The 20,835-nt window shown below is 34.9% G+C and overlaps 1 protein-coding gene across 2 annotated transcripts in view; it reads left to right on the forward strand.

Annotated features, from left to right (window-relative positions):
• The first annotated feature begins 12,282 nt into the window (after positions 1-12,282).
• The window catches only part of fam184ab (family with sequence similarity 184 member Ab), a 264,813-nt gene continuing 256,260 nt past the window's right edge, over positions 12,283-20,835 (forward strand). For both annotated transcript variants that reach the window (XM_056445388.1, XM_056445389.1), the window contains exon 1: positions 12,283-12,887. In XM_056445388.1, the coding sequence (XP_056301363.1) occupies positions 12,708-12,887 (180 nt within the window). In that variant the 5' untranslated portion in view covers positions 12,283-12,707. The remainder of the gene's footprint in view (positions 12,888-20,835) is intronic.

The raw sequence follows: 20,835 nt of genomic DNA on the forward strand, positions 1-20,835 counted from the left end.
ACTAATTTAAAGGGATAGTTCAAACAAACTTTTAGTTTCACAAAAAAAGGCAATCAGATAATGAACCATAAGCTTTATTGCGGAAAAAGAACTCAGCTTTTATTTACATTTCAACAAAAATCTTAAGTCAGAATTTGCCACGGATATGAATAATTTCGTGCTTGACTCTACACTACCTGACAAAAGTCTTGTTATCGATCCCAGTTGTAAGAGCAACCAATAATAACTTGACTTCTAGTTGATCATTTGGAAAAGTGGCAGAAGGTAGATTTTTCCAATGAATCATCTGTTGAACTGTCATGTTTTGGGGTTACATTCCGTATGGCTTGCGAGAGATCTGCAGAGTGGATGGCAACATCAACAGCCTGAGGTATCAAGACATTTGTGCTGCCCATTACATTACAAACCACAGGAGAGGGCAAATTCTTCAGCAAGATAGCCCTCCTTCTTCAGCCTCCTAAAGCTCCTGAAAACAAAGAAGGTCAAGGTGCTCCAGGATTGGCCAGCCCAATCACCTTGAACATTACTGAGCATGTCTGGGGTAAGATGAAGGAGGAGGCATTGAAGATAAATCCAAAGAGTCTTGATGAACTCTGGGAGTCCTGCAAGAAAGCTTTCTTTACCAGTCCAGATGACTTTATTAATAAGTTATTAGAGTCATTGCAGAGACGAATGGATTCAGTCCTCCAAGCTCATGGGAGTCATACACAATATTAATTCTTTTTCCACTGCACCATGACTTTATATTCTTTAATCTATCTTATTACTGTTAAGTGACAAGACTTTTGTCTAAGCAAAGTCAGATCTTACTGTTCTAATTAAATAATTAAAAATCAAGACATGATCATGTTTTATTTTGGAAAAATAAACAATCTAGAGGCCTTTGCCTTTCATATAAGCCATTTCTGATACCAAATGATCAAATAGAAGTCAAGTAATTATTTGTTGCTTTTAAAACTTGGATAGACAACAAGACTTTTGTCAGGTAGTGTATATGAGGCATAACTGTATAAATAATAATAAATGAACAGTCATGTGTATATATGTTATAGGCTACAACAGAACAGCAATACTCAAGCTGAATCACATACATCATACTGGGTTTCTTTATCCACATTTGGCCTCATTAAGGTATGTACAACAGCAGAGAGACTGCATTACTCAAGTATGAAGTGAAAAATGCTGCGCCCTGCTGCGCACTGACATCATGCGTGATGTGTACTTTAAATCAGCATTATAAAATACACTGCCTAAGCCTCTCATGAGACTATCTCGTCTCTCTTCCCCTGCTGTTTCCCTTTCACAAATCCTAAGGCCTGACAAAATATATCATGTGATTCAAAAACTAGTCAAATGCCACTTTACAGTAAACACTAATACTTCCTGTTGCAAATAAACCTTTGCACATAAAATTAATCCATGTGTTGAAAAGAAATGGAAAAACAATCTTTGGAAATGTTATGAATTAAAAATAAGGTTAAATTCTGATACAGTGTAAACCAATGGAATCTTTATGACTGTATGGCAGGGTATTTACATCAAATGCTTATAAATATTGATCAATCTCCCAATAATATGTTTGTTGTTTAAATTATTATTATTAAAGGGTGAAGTACAGAATGGAGTGCAATACCATTATAATAGAGAGACGTGCAAATAAATGTTCCTTAAAACTTAAAACTATAAAAAAAAAAATACACTCACCGGCCACTTTATTAGGTACACCTGACCAACTGCTCGTTAACGCAAATGAGCCAATCACATGGCAGCAACTCTATGCATTTTGGCATGTAGACATGGTCAAGAAGATCTGCTGCAGTTCAAACCGAGCATCAGAATGGGGAAGAAAGCTGATTTACTGTAAGTGACTGAATGTGGCATGGTTGTTGGTGCCAGAAGGGCTGGTTTGAGTATTTTAGAAACTGCTGATCTACTGGGATTTTCATGGCCAACCACCTCTAGGGTTTACAGAGAGTGGTCAGAAAAAGAGAAATGACCTCACCAGATCTCAATCCAATAGAGCACCATTGGGATGTGATGGAATGGGTGATTTGCATCATGGATGTGCACCTGACAAGTCTGCAGCAATTGGGTTGCAATTCTAGAAGCGCCCATATACCTCATTCATATATAAAGACAGCCACCGGCCACTTTATTAGGTACACCTTACTAGTTTTGCCTTCAGAACTGCCTTAATCCTTCGTGGCATAGATTCAACAAAGTATGGAAATATTCCTCAGAGATTTTGGTCCATATTGACATGATAGCATCACACAGTTGCTGCAGATTTGTCGGCTGCACATTCGTGATGCAAATCTCCCGTTTTACCAAATCCCAAAGGTGCTTTATTGGATTGAGAACTGGTGACTGTGGAGGCCATTTGAGTACCTTGAACTCATTGTCATGTTCAAAAAATCAGTATGAGAGGATTCACGCTTTATGACATGGCATTACCCTGCTAGAAGTAGCTGTCAGAAGAAGACTGTGGTCATAAAGGGATGGACATGGTCAGCCACAATACTCAGGTAGGCTGTGGAGGGGACACAATGCTCAGTTGGTACTAATGGGCCCAAAGTGTACCAAGAAAATATCCCCCACACCATTACACCACCACCAGCCTGAATCGTTAATAGAAGGCATGGATGGATCCATGCTTTCATGTTGTTGACGCCAAAATATAACCCTACCATCTGAATGTCGCCGCAGAAATCGAGACTCATCAGACCAGGCAATGTTTTTCCAATTGTCTATTGTCCATTTTTGGTGAGCCTGTATGAATTGTAGCCTCCCTTTCCTGTTCTTAGCTGACAGAAGTGGCACCTGGTGTGGTCTTCTGCTGCTGTAGCCCATCTGCCCTAAGGTTGGACGTGTTGGGCGTTCAGAGATGCTCTTTTGCTCTGGCCATTCTCCTCTGACCTCTGGCATCAACAAGGCATTTGTGCCCACAGAACTGTAGCTCACTGGATATTTTCTCTTTTTCATACCATTCTCTGTATACCCTTCAGATGATTGTGCATGAAAATCCAAGTAAATCAGCAATTTCTGATATACTCAGACCAGCCCGTCTGGCACCATTAACCATGCCACGTTTAAAGTCACTTAAATCACATTTCTTCCCCATTCTGATGCTCAGTTTGAACTGCAGCAGATCATCTTGACCATGTCTACATGCATAAATGCATCGCGTTGCTGCCATGAGATTGGCTGATTAGAAATTTGCATTAACAAGCAGTTGAACAGGTGTACCTAATAAAGTGGCCGGTGATTCTGATTTCTGAGTGTATATAAGCTACTGTATAAATCTGAGCAGACTGTGTGCAAGAGGTTTTATGTGTTAATACTTTAAATTTATTATGCAACAATCACATTTATAAGGGGTAAACAAACTTTTGTGGCAACAGTTTGTGAATACAGCCAGCCTCTTATGGCATCTCCTCATAAAAACAGAAATACTTTGATTGACACTCTCACTTTATACATTTATTACATAGTTAAGATTTATACAACTTTATTTGTGGGGTATTTTGAGCTGAAACTTTACATACACATTCAAACATCAAAGACTTGTTTTACATCTTGTTAAAAAGGACACAAAAGGTTCCCCTTCAAAGACTTTAGCAACTCGCACATCAAATACAACACAGAAGGATTTATAAGTATAGTCCTGAAAGTGAAAGTACCAGTGTTTAAAAGTGGAGTTTTGTTTCTTTTTACTTCATATCTATTACATTTAAGTGTCACTAATTTTCCAGTTTGAATGTTTCTAGTATAGCAATGTTTGTAGTATATCTTGATGAGCATATATCTGCATCTTTTAAAAGCAGAATCCACTTCACAGACCACCTGTGGTAAATGAAGGGCAACCTGCCCTGACATGTCTCCAGGAATCCTGCTTGTATGTATAATTTTCCTCTCATGCAATTTTGCAGATGACAGGGAAATAGCCACTCAATATGATCACAGGAGTGTAGAGAGTCCCATGAGCCTCAGCATGACAACATGAAGCAGTAGGATGATGGTAGATGAGGTGAACTGCCTCTAGAAGCTTCTCTAAGTATCAAAAATAAAAAGCTGATTTTCTTAAAGGGCGTTAAGAACACATGCAACTGAACAGTTGAGGAGAGATTTACAAAAGATTGTAAATTCACATGACTGACAGTGTTGAGGCAATGAAAATGTTATTATACACTTCTTTTAAGGGTTCAGAAGGTCAGAGAGTAGTTTTAAAAAGACATGAGGAAAAAAGCAGCAGGAAAATTGGTGTAGGCTACTTATCTCTGTGTGCTTATTTCAACATTTGATGGCAGGCTTCAGCAGATCATCGCCTAGCAACTCAACTCAGCTGAATGCAGCGTCCTCTGTGCAAGGACTGCAATTTAAAGCCCTCGTTTGTATTATAAAATAGACATTTTCAAAGAAAAGAATATGCCATTTTGTGTGAACAGAAAAGTATTTGGTCACATTATTACAAAACAAACGCCAGTTGTAAGGCTATTTTGCATGCATTGTACTTTATGATTAAATATAAATACAGTTTATGTTGCGATTAGCCAAAAATACATTATTTAAGTGAAAATTATATTTATTTGGCAAAAAAATCATTAGAAAATTAAGTAAAGATCATGTTCCATGGAGTTATTTTGTAGATTTCCTACTGTAAATATATCAAAACGTAAGTTTAGATTAGGAATGTGTGATGTGAACAATGTGACAAAAGTCTTGTACTTGTACTGTACATTACTGTTAAAGGACAATACTTTTGTCTAAGCAAAGTCAGACCTTACTGTCCTAATTAATAAATTTAAAATCAAGGCATGATCATATTTTATTTTGGTAAAATAAGCGTAATCTAGAGGCCTTTGCCTTTCATATAAGCCACTTCTGATACCAAATAATCAACTAGAAGTCAAGTTATTATTTGCTGTTCCTAAAACTTGGATAGGCGACAAGACTTCTGTCAGGTAGAGTACATGAAATTTGCTTTGTTTTTTTTTTTGAACCGTCAGATTCCACATTTTCAGTAGTGGATCTCGACCAAATATTGTCCTATATCTTATAAAACCATACATCAATGCAAAGCTTATTTATTCAGTGGTATAAATATCAGTTTTTAAAAAATGACCCTTATTACTTGTTTTGTGCTTCAGGGTCATATTTTAACCCTCCTATGAAATTTTGATTCTTTTTCTATTATTTTCCAATTGCCGTTTAATTTAAAACACATTTTTAACAATAGTTTTATTAACTAAGTTATTTTTTTGTACTAGCTATTTTACAACATACTAATATTTATCTTAAAGTGTCATTTAAAGGCTTTAATTAGGTTAACAAGGCAAGTAAGATTAATTAGCCAAGTCAATATATATTAGTCTTTAGCTTAGTCTTTGTTTGTTTTATATATATATTGTATATTGTGTGTGTGTGTGTGTGTGTATGTATATATATATATATATATATATATATATATATATATATATATATATATATATATATATATATATATATATATATATATATATATATATAAAATAAACAAAATAGTTTGAAATATGATTAATAGTGTTAAATGTATAAATAAAACTCAACTAATTTAATGTAATTTTAACTGAGTCTAATTTGATGTACTAAAACGTAAGTAAATACAATTAAAATGAAAAATAACAATAAAACTAAAAAAAACACAAATAGCACAGTGTCAAATAACACAAAAAAATAAACAAAGCAAAGCAAACTAATCCTAATGAGTACTGTTAACTTAATCCATTTGAGTAATGAAGCAATTTGAGCACAATAAAACCCAATTAATAAAGAGAACTCAAACCAACTGAGTACTGTAAAACCAAATAAGTTAAGGCAACTCAAACCGTTTGGGGAAACCAAATCCAACAAACTATTTGAGTTAAAAAAAAAAAGTCTATTTGAGTACTGTGAACTTACTCCATTTAAGTTGAAGTAATGAGGTATTTAATTAAACTCTTTTCAAATGAGTAGAACTTAACTTTCAGTCAATTTTGAGTTCACTACATTCATTTCATTTGATGAATGTTTTACAGTGAATATAAAAACGATTAAATATTAAAATATATATATCATGAAACATCAGGGTGCAGATGCTGTTTAGAAAGTTGTTTCATGTTGTTGTGAATAGGTGACAGACATGAACATGGATTTTGATTTATTTATGAATACATTTCTAAAGCATTATGACAAAATTGCAGATTTCATTATTACACAGAAATAAAGTGTTGTAACAGAACATTGTAACAGAAAACGTCTAACATATTGTAAGTAAAAGTGTGTAGACCTGTTCAAAAGTGATTGATGTGAGCCCTTTAATGATCAATTATTCATGTTTGTACCCAGCGCTCTGCAGTCAAATAATCTCTTGTGCTTCATGAACTGCAACTTTCTCCTTCGTGTACCACTGTGGTTCTAATTTCAAGTGTATTACTTCAGCATTTCTCATTTTCTTTTAGATTATGCATGTCTCAGTGTGGTTCCTAACTCATTGCAAAAGAGGAACTAAAGTGTGGCAAGGCAGCGGTTTTGCCAGCGATGTGCAGTCAGTCATATTTAATTGAGCCCCGGAGGAAGTTGGACTTATAAGAGCATTTTCATTTGCTTTTTTTGCAAAACATTTGCATATATTAAGTGTAAAAAAAAAGGATATCAAATTATGTTTTTCAAAGCTCTTACAGTACTTCTAGAGAGATTTTGCACATGATAGTTGACTATCTAAAAATGCTAGAGTTTTGCTGCGCCTCTGAGGTGGGTTAATTTAGCATACTAAATAATAATCTCGGCTTCCTGTGAGACTGCTAATTCCAGTAGGTGCATAATCAACACAAGCAAACAACACACTGGTATTATGTGTGCTGAAATGCAGCTGTCTCTATGGGCTGTGCCATGCAAGGTTAGCTGGAGAATAACAATAGCAGTCTGTTTATCACTTGTCTTTTGTGACAGTACCTGCTCTCCAAGGTGATTCATTCCTTCGACCATATTTTCAAGCCATCTCAGACATAACCATAGGCAAAGGCGCCAGAGAATGATGAAAAAGGTCTTCACTAAATTTGTGTCTCCCAGATAAAACTGTTATTTTCAAAAAACAAATATTTGATGATAAAATAGTTTTAAATAATACAAATTATATCAAGTTATCTTTAACGACCTGGAAAAAAAGCCGGATTCCACACAATTCCTTCATGTAGTTTAAACACAAATTGCTTAAGTTAAAGTACAAACTAAATCAAAACTAATATGATTTTGTTAGGTCACATTGCTAGTTTTGTCGTGGACAAGTCATCTGTGCATGTCATTAAAAAGATATTGGGGGGTAATCTAAAATTGAAATCTGAAAATGCACTTCCTGTTTGTTTTCAGTTAAATTGTCAGATTACGGGTTCTATTTTAATGATGTAGGTGTAAAGTTTAAAGCGCAGGACGCAAAAGCATTAAGGGTGTGTCCGAGTCCGCTTTTGCTATTTTAAGGACGTAAAAATACGCTTTGTGTGACGGCGTATGGTCTAACAGGGTTGTACTTATTCTCTTATTGAGTTATGGGTGTGTTTTGAGCATAACGTGCATTAAAACCATCAGAGTCTCATCTCCCATTCCTTTTAAGAGTCAGTTGCATTGCATCGTGGCACATTTGCTATTTACATGGCGGACTTTGTAAGTAGAAAAACTGAATGTTTCCCTAGCGAGAAAACAGTTAAACAATCTGCAGCACGGAGATAAAGAACAAGCCTCCTCCATTTGGCCTCTTTACTTTCTCTTTACTTTTTATTACTTGTTACTTTCTCTTTACTTGTTACTTTTCGGGGTAACTCCTGTGGGAATTAGAGCTGCTGGGGCATTACTCTTGCTGGAGTCTGGGAAAGGAAGAGGGCGGTGATTACTCCAGCGAAAGGTGGCCGTGGCGTGACTCCTGCGGGAGTCAAAGTTTGTAGTCACTCCTGCGGGAGTTAGAGCTGGGGATTGATGGCCTATTAGAAAAGAGAAAGAGTAGTGGAGGAACTCAAAGCTAGAAGAAGGGGGGTGAGACTCCTGCGGGAGTCGAAGCTCGGGGCGACCCCTGCAGGGGTCAGAACTATGGGGGGGGGGGGGGGGGGTGGGCAGGGTCTAGCAAGAGATGGAGGAAGGAGGGGGCAGTGAGGGCTCTTGCTAGCGTGTGGCTGCTAAGGGTTGGGCTGGAGGATGGGCTTGGCAGGAATAGAAGCTCTGTGTGACTCCAGCGGGAGTTAGAGCGGTGGTGGGCAAGAGAGGAGGGGAAGCGGAGTATAGCTCGCGCTTGGGAGGATGGAAGGAAGAGAATATGAAAGGTAGCTAAGGGGCTACTTAGAGGGGAAATAGGAGGAAATGGCAGAGTCGTGCTCGTGCCCTTGAACTCTGCCACTACGGCGTGGCATGGAGCGTGGATGCCGAGATTAGACAGGAGCTTTTGGAGTTCGGTGACGGTGATTCTCTTGGCTGGTTGGACGGAGGAGGAGGCTGAGACGTATGAAGAGGTGGGGGAAATGTTTTGGTGTCTTGCAATAGATGGTGATAGTGATCCTTGAAGGCGTATTATTGCAGTTGAAGAGCGAGTCAGGCGGCGACCTCTTGCTTGAGCCGCGTGCTCGACTTGAGGGCTGTGTGGAGCTGGGAGTTGTTGAGCTGCCGCTGCTGGTGATCCGGGGAGAGCAATTTCATCTGAGAGGTTGTAGATGTTGGCTGGGTCATCGTCGGTATTATTGTCGTTGTTGTTGTTGTAGGAGTTTGTGGCACTTTCCATTGTAGATTGGCGTTGATAAATTCTGCTGGTTTGCAGGGTTCGACTTTCCTCAAGACGAAGATATTGAGATGAGAAAACTCTGGTTATTTATAATGAGTTAAGAATCGTCTGATAGGATAATTAGTCATGAGCTAATGTTGGAACAGCTGTGAGCAATCATAAGCACGTGATCCTCTCGAAATTTGTTTCTAAATAAACTTCACTTAGTAATCCGTATGAAAAGAACGCAATGAAGAATTCTTCATCTGAGCTCATTATCCACTAATCTTTCTGCGTTTAAACACAAATCACAATTTTCAGAGCATCGATTTTTGTTTGATGTTTGACGTCATTTTAACTGAAACATGAAGACAGGGCATACCTGCCAATTTTTGGGATGGTGGGGTTTCGGGTGGTGGCAGCAATTGGATAATACAAACGTTGATCACCGGGAGACTGTTGTTGGTTGTTGGAGACTGTACCAAAAAGATGGGGACCAGAGAGTGGGAGTATCCCAAGACCAGTTACTCATTGAAGTTAAGCAGGGCTGAGTCTGGTCACTACCGGGATGGAAGACCACATGGGAAAACTAGGTTGCTGTTGGAAGTGGTTTTAGAGAGGCCTGCAGTAGGCGCACAACCTGCTGTCAGTGTGAGTTATAATGCCCCTGTAAAAGTGAAGGGGACACTATACTGTCAGTGAGCTCCATCTTTCGGATGAGACATTAAACCGAGGTCCTGACTTTCTGTGGTCATTAAAAATCTTATGGCACTTCTCGTAAAAAGCAGGGGTGTAGCCCTGGTGTCCTGGCCAAATTTCCTCTCTGCCCTTACCCAACATGGCTTTCCAATCATCCTCATCCACCGAACTACTCTCTCTCTATCCCTGTCTCTCCACTCCACCTATAGCTGGTGTGTGGTAAGACCACTGATGCCATTGTCCTCTGGCTACCGTCGCATCATCTAAGTGAATGCTGCACACTGGTGGTGGTGTGGAGAGCGATTTGGGTGTACGACCATACACGATACATTTGCTATATGTAATACACATTACATTACAAAAGTTGACGACCGGGAGACTATTGTTGGTTGTTGGTGACTGTACCAAAAAGATGAGGGGTGAGGGCGGGGGAGGGGGATGTGTATTACAGGAGTTTTCCAGGAGAAACAACAAAACAGGAGGGTGGTGTGAGATGGGTGTGAAATACGGGACACTTCCAGGAAAAACGGGAGTGTTAGCAGGTGTGTGACAGGGTGGGAGAATAGCTCCAGTCCCTTTTTAAAGAAGTTTTAAAGAAAAGTTTTGTTTTATCACAAGCTCATCAAGTGAAAAGCAAATGAGAAGCATCTTGAAGGGGGCGGGACAAGTCAGATGAGCAACTGAAGTTTAAGGTAATGTCAAAAAAAGTTGCTCATTTGTTTAGGTGGAAGTGACAAACTGCACATATTGAATGTTTATATCTTCTTACTGCGAATGTTGTCACTGTTTTGGAGCACACTAGATTTTAGATATCCTGAAGACTAACATACTTGTACTAACATCTAAAAAACATTATTTTTATTTCACAAGCACTTTAAATTTTGTCTAAAGTGACAATATTATCTTAAAGACTGTACTGTAACAATTTTTTTGACCATCTCTGCCTTCTGAATCATACATTTAGTTTCAATCATTATGAAATAATTAAGTAGTTTTCATCTTTTTTGTGTTTACACTTCCAGGTTAAATAAACATTTGTATGAAACATCTATTTTATGTATTATTTGTAATTTCGCTTATATAAAAAAAAAAAATACATTTAGTGTCTGCCCCTATGTTCTGGTCAACTGTTACATCAGTTCTAAAAACAATGCATAGCAATCGTTAAAGCACTGATAGAAAAAGTCTGTGACTTGCTCCAAGTGATCACTTACTCTGGTGGGAAACTAATATAGAGATCAGTGGCTTCTGGAATATTACAATAATTATTTTGGAAATATCACAGATACATAAGTCCCCCTTTACTCTTGCTTCATTTATTTATTTATTTATTTATTTATTTATTAATTAAAAAATAAATATATTTTTTATATTTAAAATCATTAAAAAATATATATATATTATATAGGCAGTGATATCAGTGGCAGGAAGGCATTGAGATTATTTTCATTATTTTTCTCTCATTTTAATTTGTACAAAATGTTTAGGATACAACAATTGTAGTCTATTTATTTGTCAACAATGTTATTCTGATTCTTTACTGTCACTAAAGGACCTTTTTAAAATATGATCAAATGCATGTTTAGAAATTGCCATTTTGCAGAATTATCAAAAATATTAGTTTTTGTATGCCACATAATACATAAAATTTGTAGTACTACCTGTACATCCTCATACATAAGCTTCACATGTATTTATTTCACATCTTGATCATTGGCTCATGAATTTCTGATGCATCAAGGTTGCATGCAGACTTTAATATCAAGCTCAGTATACTAAGGGAGAATTGTTCTAGTCCATGTTTGATTGTAAATGCCTGAGCAGATTGTAAACATGGCACATGTGCTAAGCTGTGAATCACAGCTAACAGAGTGATGAAAAGAAGTCCTTTTTATGCAACCAATTGCTAATTTAATGTGTGTGGATTTTTTTTTTTTTTTTAATATTAAATATTTATGTTCATTGTGGAGCATAATTGTTTTACTTTTGAAATTTATTACAGCAAATTGCTTAAAATGTAAAATATTTAATTTATGTTTCAGTTTAACAACAACAACAACAATAATGATGTTGTTGATGATCAACTTTTATAAGATCATACTTTATAAGATATTGTCTAATAAAAAGCCAATATCTTAATAAGTGGCAGGTAATAAGCCAGTATTTAATCATGGTAAATGGTACTTCACTGTAAAAAAAAAAAAATCCTGTGTGTGTGTGTGTGTGTACATTTAGGACTAATTAGTATTTAATAATTTATTATCTCTTGTTGAATAGTTGTTTTACTGTTCAAATTTAGCTAAAAAGCGAATTTATTATTATTAATAATACAAGTAGTAATAATAATAATAATAATAATAATATTAATACTAGTAATTACAACATTTATTAATTTGAATAAACTTGTTAATTATACATGTATATAATATTACATAATAAGTTCACTGTCAACATTATTATTATAATTATAAGTATTATTATTAGATATTAATTTGAATAAATGTTTTATTATCATTATTATTTATTATCATTAATCATTGTATTTATTTGCTCTAAAATCTAATTCTTTCCACCCACGAACACGACCAGGAATAATAATATCCTAGCATAATGCTTTATTTTTAGCTCCTGTCCACCTACCAGAACGTTTCCAAAACCCCTATTTTTAACGACTTTCACATTACATCACATCTAAAAAAGAGAAAATAAAGCAGAGGACAGACAGGAGGCGGAGATCAAAAGAAAACCGTGACCAACGGAACTGACGTCAGGGGCATAATGTAAACTGTTGAGATGATCCATGGTAACAGACTCAGTGCAGCAACACCGCTCGACACACACACACAGACAGACACACACGGGATCCGACAGATATGCCTCGGTCCTGGATCACACCTGCACCGGCTCTCGCTTCCCATATACAAGCGGCGTCTGGACGCGCGCCGACGGCCATTTAAACGCGACGCACCTGCCGGGGATCCAAAAAACATTTGATGTATTCCTCAAATAAATCAACTGTCAGTTCAGAAGAAGCGACGAAATGTGTGGTTAAACTGCCTCTCATCTCATCCCAGCTTCTTTCTTACAGACAGATTTTTAATCCGGATGAAATAATGACTATTGTGGATTAACGTCTATTTTTTATTCTTCCTCTTCTTCTTCTTCGCGTTATCGGGATCGGAGGATCATCTGCCTTTACCCATTTGCCGTTACAGTCTTTTTATTACAGGCATAGTAATATAATATCGTGAAGATGGCGACTGGAGCGGGCTGGCAGCACTATTACAACCCCGCTGGCAGCGCATCGACGGGGAAATATAACAGCACCTCCACTTCAACATCCACCAGCACGTCCTTCCCGTCCGGTTTAACCCTCGAATACACGCAGGACCTCCATCTGAAGATGAGCAAGAAGATCGCGCAGCTGACCAAGGTAATTTTGAGCGCCTTTTGGGGATGCGTAATGCCATGTGTGCTGGCTGAGCGATGCGCATTGGAGGTGCCGGAGACCCCGGTCAAAATGACAACAGGCTGGCCTTCAGTCCAGATTAACCCTAGAATGCGTAGATGAGGTCAAAATTGGCTGAGATTTTATTGTAATAAAATGGATTTTATCATAATAAAATTTGAATCACTTGCGTTTCTGAAAAACGTTGAATGAGCATTTCAATTATTGCTTTCTCACTCTTTTAGCTACATTAAAATACCTTATAATTAAAATTTCAATGATATTTTATAGAAATAATCATATTTAATTCATATTTAATGCTTTTGATTAACCTATACTACTTACATAAATAAGAATAAATCAAAATTGCCAGATATGGTGGGGGAATTTTGTATTAAATGTATGTATTTAATGTACTTGTTTTTCTCAAAAACGTTGAATGAGCATTTCAATTACTGCTTTCTCTGTCAAATAAATTTTTGCTACAGTATTACATTTTGAGAACCTGTTATAAAAATTTTCAATGATAGCCTATTGTATAGGAATAATATTGTATTCGTATTTAATGTTTGTAATTATAAATTATACTGCTTACATATATAAGAATAAATCAAAATTGGCTGATATAATGGAGTATGCTATTCAATATGCATCTGAAATACTTGCATTAAACATTGAATGAGAATTTCAATTATTGTTATCAATTTGTTTAGCTATAATATTGAGTTTTATATTCACACATTCTGACTTTCTCCTTAATATATTTTCAGACAAGTATTATATGCAGATACTAAATAGTGAAATCATATTAGCAGATTCTCAACTTAAAACATTGTTCACAGTCAAATAAATGGTGCTAATGTTGTTTTGAAGTTATATTTACACGTGATTTCAGACCGAATATTCAAAGTACCTTGGTAAATAATATGTATGTCACATGTTGTCACTGAATGAATGTGCGAATATAAAACTAACTGTACCTCAATAGCTATAATACATTATGAGAACTTATAATTACACTTTCAGTGACATTTTATAGAAATAGTCATGGAATTCATATTTAATTTAATGATTATTCTGTTCTGCTTACATGTATAAAAATAAATAAAAATTGGCTGATATGGTTGAGTATTTTATTCAAATATACATTTGAATTACTTTTCAAAAATGTTGAATGAGAATTTCAGTTTTGCTTTTTTTAGCTATAATGCATTATGAGAACTTCAACGATAATTTAGTAATAATCATATCAAATTCATATTTAATGTTTGTAATTATAGCTTATACTGCTTACAAATATAAAAAAAAATCTAAATTGGCTGATATGGAGTATTTTTTTAATATACATCGTAATTACTTGCGCTAAACATTGAATGAGAATTTCAATGATTGCTTTGTCAATTTGTTTAGCTTTAATACATTATGAGAACTTACAATTACAATTTATTTATATTTAATGTTTGTGATTAGCCTATACTGGTTAGATATCTAAAAATAAATCAAAATTGTCTGCTATGGGCGAGTATTTTATTGAAATATACATTTGAATTACTTGTGTTTCTCAAAAGTGTTGAATGAGAATTTCAGTATATGCTTTCTTTTATTGGCTATAATATATTACGGGGACTTATAATTAAGATTTCAACATTAAAATGAGGCTACTTGTGTTTCTCAAAAATGTTGAATGAGAATTTCAATTATTGCTTTCCCAATTTTTTTAGCTACATTATGAGAACTTATATTGAAAATTTCGATGATATTTTATAGAAATAATCATTTTAAATTCCTATTTAATGCTTGTGATTAACCTATACTGCTTACATATATAAGAATAAATCAAAATTGGCTGATATGGGCGAGTAGTTTTATTAAATTTATACATTTAAATTACTTGTGTTTCTCAAAAACGTTGAATGATCATTTCAATTATTGCTCTCTCTGTCAAATACATTATAGCTATTAAGTTTTGAGAACCTATAATTACATTTTCAACAATAATGTCTAGAAATACTAAGTTCATATTGAATGTTTGCGATTAACCTATAGCATTTATAAGAGTAAAGGGGGTCATAATTGGCAAATATAGTGAGTTATTTTGTTTAAATAAACATTTAAATGACTTTTGAATCTCAAATATGTTGAATGGGTATCTCACCAATATTATAGCCTAGTTATTATTATCATATTATCTTAGATGTTGTGAATAATGATTTTTTCAATAATAATAATATTAACACCTTAATAATATGGTAACACTAGTTTAAGAACCAATTCTCAATATTAGTCAGTGGCTTTTTACCTGCCTGTTATTAAGATATTAGCTGTTTATTATTATGTATAAAGCTCAAATTATTCATGATCTTTTTCTACATCCCTAACCCTACATTAACAACTATTAATAAGAAGCAAATTAGGAGTTTATTGAGGCAACGGCCTTATTTAATGGGTTATCAATAGCGAAAATGTAATATTAAATATATTTTTACCTTTAAAATAAAGTGTGAACAAATATTGAACCATAATGTTTATTAGAATACATTTATGAAAATATATTCATATTATATTAGATATTTATAATACTTTATTATCATTGTCAGTAATTATTTAATATTTAAATGTAGAATCTATTTTTTTAATGTAGAAAACGGCACCCTTAAAAAACTAGCACATCTAACCTGATTATCATAAATTATTATTATTTTTATTATTATTTTTATTTTTTTCCACAAAGTAATTTTGAAGATGTATACATGTATGGTCGTATGTATGTGCGATTGCTGAATATTTTTCTTAATATGGTCCAAATACTCTAGTAGGCAAGTAAATTACTATAAAATAAGTAAACAAGATGGTTTAAATATCTAAAGTCAGCAAACAATTGATCTGAAAATGATCATTTTGAATAAATATGCTGATTAGTTTAAATAAGTTAAAAAATATCTATTTTCAAGATGTGGATTTAAAGCAACCAATATGTGTGCACTGTGCAGCATAAAGTCTGTGTGAACATTTTTCACTGGCTACACCTGGTTGACAGAATCCCAGAGATTTTTTATATGTAGATTAATTTATTAATAATTTATCACTATATTTCATTTTTTTCTGTTTTATTTTAAATTATTCCCATATTGTCATTGGTGTGATTTCACAAGTTGATAGCAGTGAGAAAGGAACCGAAAAGGTAGAAGTGTCTACATTTCTGACTGGTATTGGTCTAGTTTCCTCAAAGAGTAGCGCTGCAAAGTCCCCGAAAGCATCTTGTTACTCAAGTCCTGTCTGCAAGGATCATAGCTACATAATCTGAAAAGCCTTCTAGGCAAATTTGTATTTCTCAAAAAAACTCACATTAGTTTTTGCTTCTAATTGTTTGTGGTCTTGGAAAGTGAACAAATTAAATGAATGGATTCATAAATGATTTTAGTTTGCTGAATCTAGCACAGCCAATTTTGACCCCGTTTATGCATTCAAGTGGGGCTTTTGGGTTAAAGCTTGTTGCGTGTACTTAATTTAGGGCATCTAAAAAAATGGTGATCATCCTCCATCCTCATGTTGCTCTATACTGAAGGATTGAAAATTTACAGTATGGCTGTGTGTCCACCGTTTTTTTTCTTGAGGTGAACGTTTGTTTTCTGTTGTTGTTGTTGTTGTTGTTAATGGTACGCCATGTTTTTTGAGCAGCATAACAAAGCGCTGAGTGGGTGTTTTACAGTCATCGTTCTGTATTTTTTTCGGAAGTTGCAAATTGTAACATGCATCGCCTATCTGTGTCACTTTTGAGCTAGCCGTCCAATCACAGTGGAGGATGGGCAGGACAATATTGCGCAACTGTCATTAAATAATCTGCTGAAGACTTTTAGCTTGTAATGCTACAGCGGAACATACTTCCCGTAGTCCCTTTAAGGCAAGGCATTTCACTTGGCAGCCATCTTAGAAACGCTTCTCAGGCAGTATGCTCGGGCATTCAGTTTGAATGGGTAAACATCAAATTCTTCAAAATTGCTTGCCAAGCTTATGATTTAATTTCATATTCAATAATCAATAATCATATAAAATTCAATTATCTATCAAATTAAACAACAACGGTCTCTTCGAAATGTTTGAATCTGCAGAAACTCACATCTGGTCCTCCCCCTTCCTCTGGAGAATTGTCAGTCTATAGCGATTGCTGATTTGCTCCTGTATTAGAAGGCGGGGCTTCATTCGCAATATTGACCATTACACTTTTCCCCATTCAAAAGTATATGAGGGACACGTCTTGTGTATTTTATAGTCTGACGATAGCAACCGACTGAAAAAACACACACAGCTGAGCGTGTTAAGAACTGTTTTCTGCAGCACAAAAATGCTTCAATTGACACGCAGAAAGCTTAAAGGGCCACGAAACCCCCGTATCAGCAGGGTGTTTTCACATGGACATCAGTAATCGAATTAGTTGCCAAATTATTAATTTTTTGACTTTAACTGCAGTTTTCACTTTCATTCAAGAACATTTCATGCATGCCCCCTATGTCAAACGAGACATTGGATGCGAGGAACTACTGGAAGAGTGTAGTTTTAATGTAATGTTTGATACGGCACGCTGTATAGGAGAAAAAAAAACTCTGCATTTCATGGTAACTTAGATGCATTTGGTATGTAGCGTCAGAAAGCCATGTGTGTATAGACTATTCTGTCACAGAATGCAGCGAAAATCCTAAACGATGGTAATAGTTTGATTAAGGTGTTTACATTTGGAGAGCAGCATTTACAACGGATCTTTCAGTCCATAATATTGTTATGATATTACTTAATAAACTTAGTAACTAAATCATTTTGACTAAGGCATGTCTTTAAAAACTGCAAGAGTACTGCTGATGATACTAACTAACTTTACCATCTGAATAAACATAAACAAAGAACATTGATCGCACACTTACCAAATCTGTTGAGACAGGACCATCAACATCAACTGGAACCGCATCTTTTTTAAAAGAAGACGAGCGCCAAATTCGGATTTCACCATTTTCCAGATGCGAAAAGCTCTCAGGTAAAAAATGTTCCCTACAAACGTGTTTTTCTCACGTGTCAGCAGACCACTGTAATCCACACGTGAGTCCAGTTGTGCTCACTTTAAAAACAAAACCTTCGTTGCAACACATTTATAAACGCAACACTGGCGACCCATGTCTTCAAACAATTCTTCTTCTTGCCAACCGTAATTAAAACAAGTGCAACACAACATGGTGTCTCTCTGAACACTGTAACAGGTAAAAAACAGGTCTTCGAAGCTATGTCATCCATATTAATGAAGTCGCACCTCATACAAAGTAGAGTGCGCTAATTGGTTCGAACCAAGTCTTTCTCATGAATTAATTCTGGAAGCTCAAAGACGTCACGTTGTACTCGCTGGAACAGACATCTAGTCTACACACTGGAAAACACACAAAGATCCTATCGTCGTGACGTAGCTACAAAATTTCATTTCAAACTGGAAGAACGAATTTGCTCGAAATAACGCAAAAACAACCAATTTTCACTTTTTAGTATGTTCTAATAGTGTTTTTAGCAGCGTGGGACATATATATGACTGTCAACATCTCAAAAAATGCGTTTTGGTGTTTCGGGACCCTTTAAAGTTCACATGAACCGGAAGCCTTCAACCATTTTTTTCCTGCATTGTGACGCAGTTCCTAGAGAAACGGAATTTTAAATGAGAAAATTGTGGGCGTGGCTTTTTCTCTTTTTTTTTTTACTTCGAGCTGATTGAATGTAGTAAAGTAGGCATTCTCACTATTTCTGTTTGTTGTATGCATGGTTAAGTATGTCTAGCGCCTGTAAACTGTGCTATGGTTGCCCCGCCTCTGAGTTCTTTTGATTGGTGCACTGCTATGGAACTGACAGTGATAAGCTGCACTGCATGTTTTTTTAACTTGACACGGTGTTTAAAAAAACTTGGTGCTTACATACACAGAGCATCAAAAGACATGAAATGCAAGCGTATTGATCACACAGGACCGCCAAGCATGTGTTTACATTGAAAAAACAAATAAAAAGTAGTGTATTGGACAGGAAAAACTCGTTTTTCTAAGAATGTATAATAATTAATGCATGCCTTTAATATATTAGGGTTTGGAATTATTTATTTTTTTGTAGGGTTGGCGGCTGTTCATCAGCAATCATAATCACTTGCATTAAAATTCAGTGTGTTATTTCTGTTCTTCAGTCTGTGGATATTAAAAACACCTGCTGTTTAGTGTAATCCTCTAATCCTGGAATATGGGAATGGCACGTTTTCTAAATCTGCCTCAGCTATTAATTTTCAGGTATTAGAGATCCCACAGTCGTGGACAATCTGGAAATATCAGTGAGTTGAATTTAGCAGCACTGAAAAAGACATAAACTTCTCTGGTAAATATAGATTTTCCTGTAAAATATCTCATGTTGTAAATATTGATGCTGAGAGCTAAACTTGCTTGAGAGCTGGTGGTCGATTTGTGAGTCATTTGTTCTTTTGAGTTGATTCTTTTGAAATGATTTGATCAAACTGCTTCACAGGATGGTGTAAGATTCTTTAGTGAATTTAACCTGAATCATTTGTTGTAAGGATCAATGTCTACATTTTTATTGTGAGCCAGTTGTTCTATTAAGTTGGTTGAATATTATAAACAAATTAAATGACATAATATACCCAAACATACCCAAAGTTTCTGTTCCATGGAAGGTAGTGTTTTTTTATTGCAAGCTATCTTTTGAGTTTGTTTTTTCGTAACTAATTGCTTTAACTTGTTCACAGAATGGTCAGAATGATTCTTTAATTAGCAAATCTGTCTAGAATCATTTGTTGATCTGATAACTTTATATTATAATTAATATTATTGATAGCAACTCTTCACATAAAAAGTCTTTATTATATGGTAGGTTGTTTTTTTAATTAATTAATTTATATATTTTTGTACTTTGAAGTCAGTTCTTTTGTAATGAAATGATAATATTGGTTCACAAGATGAATCGTTTGCAAATAATTCCCTGTGTTGAATCAGTATAATAATTAATCTCTGTTGATATCTGCTCTAAAGATTAGTATTATTTGGAAATCAACTGTAATTCCTTTACATATCTAAAGTCTATATTTCACAGAAGCTTGTTCATTTCTATTGCAAATCTATTGTTCTTTTCAGTTGGTTTACAAGATTGTGTGATTCATAATAGTAAATCTGTCTTGAATCATTAAAAAAAATTTTGTCTGTCAAAAATTGGTAGAATAGATTTTCTATTTAAGTGTCTACTTTGGAAATAATTATGATTTAGAAATGAAGTATAATTTCTGTTGCTTTTTTTATTGGGAGTCACTTTTTTTAATCAGTTATGTGTCTGCTTTGAGGATTAGTATTATTGAGAAATCAAATATAATATCTTCAGGTACCTTTTTTTCGAGAACCAGTTGTTCTTTTAAGTTGATTCTTTTGTAATGAATTGCTTCACAAAATGACTCAGCTTGATTCTGTTTTGAATCATTTGTTGATTTTTGTCGGTCAAGAATTGATAGAATACATGTTCTATTTAAGTGTCTACTTAGGAAATAATTATGGTTTAGAAATCGAGTATAATTTCTTCACATACCCAAAGTCTCTATTACATTTTTTTTATTGGGAGTCACATTTTTTTATCGGTTATGTTGTAAAGAATTGTTTAAACCTTAAGACGATAGTGATTCATTTGTGAGTCTGTCTCAATTATTAATGGGAGATCAAATAGAAACTGGTTCACTCAATGGTCAGAAGGATTCATTAGCATATCTGTCTTGACGAGTGTTGAAATTGACTGGATCTTTATTTGTGTCTGGTTTGAGGATTAGTATTATTTAGAAATTAAATAATATATCCTCAGGTACCTTTTTTGTGAACCAATTGTTCTTTTGAGTTAAATCCTTGGAAATGAATTGCTTCACAGAATG

Source organism: Danio aesculapii, chromosome 20, assembly GCF_903798145.1.
Source record: "Danio aesculapii chromosome 20, fDanAes4.1, whole genome shotgun sequence".
Classification (NCBI taxonomy): Eukaryota; Metazoa; Chordata; class Actinopteri; order Cypriniformes; family Danionidae; genus Danio; species Danio aesculapii.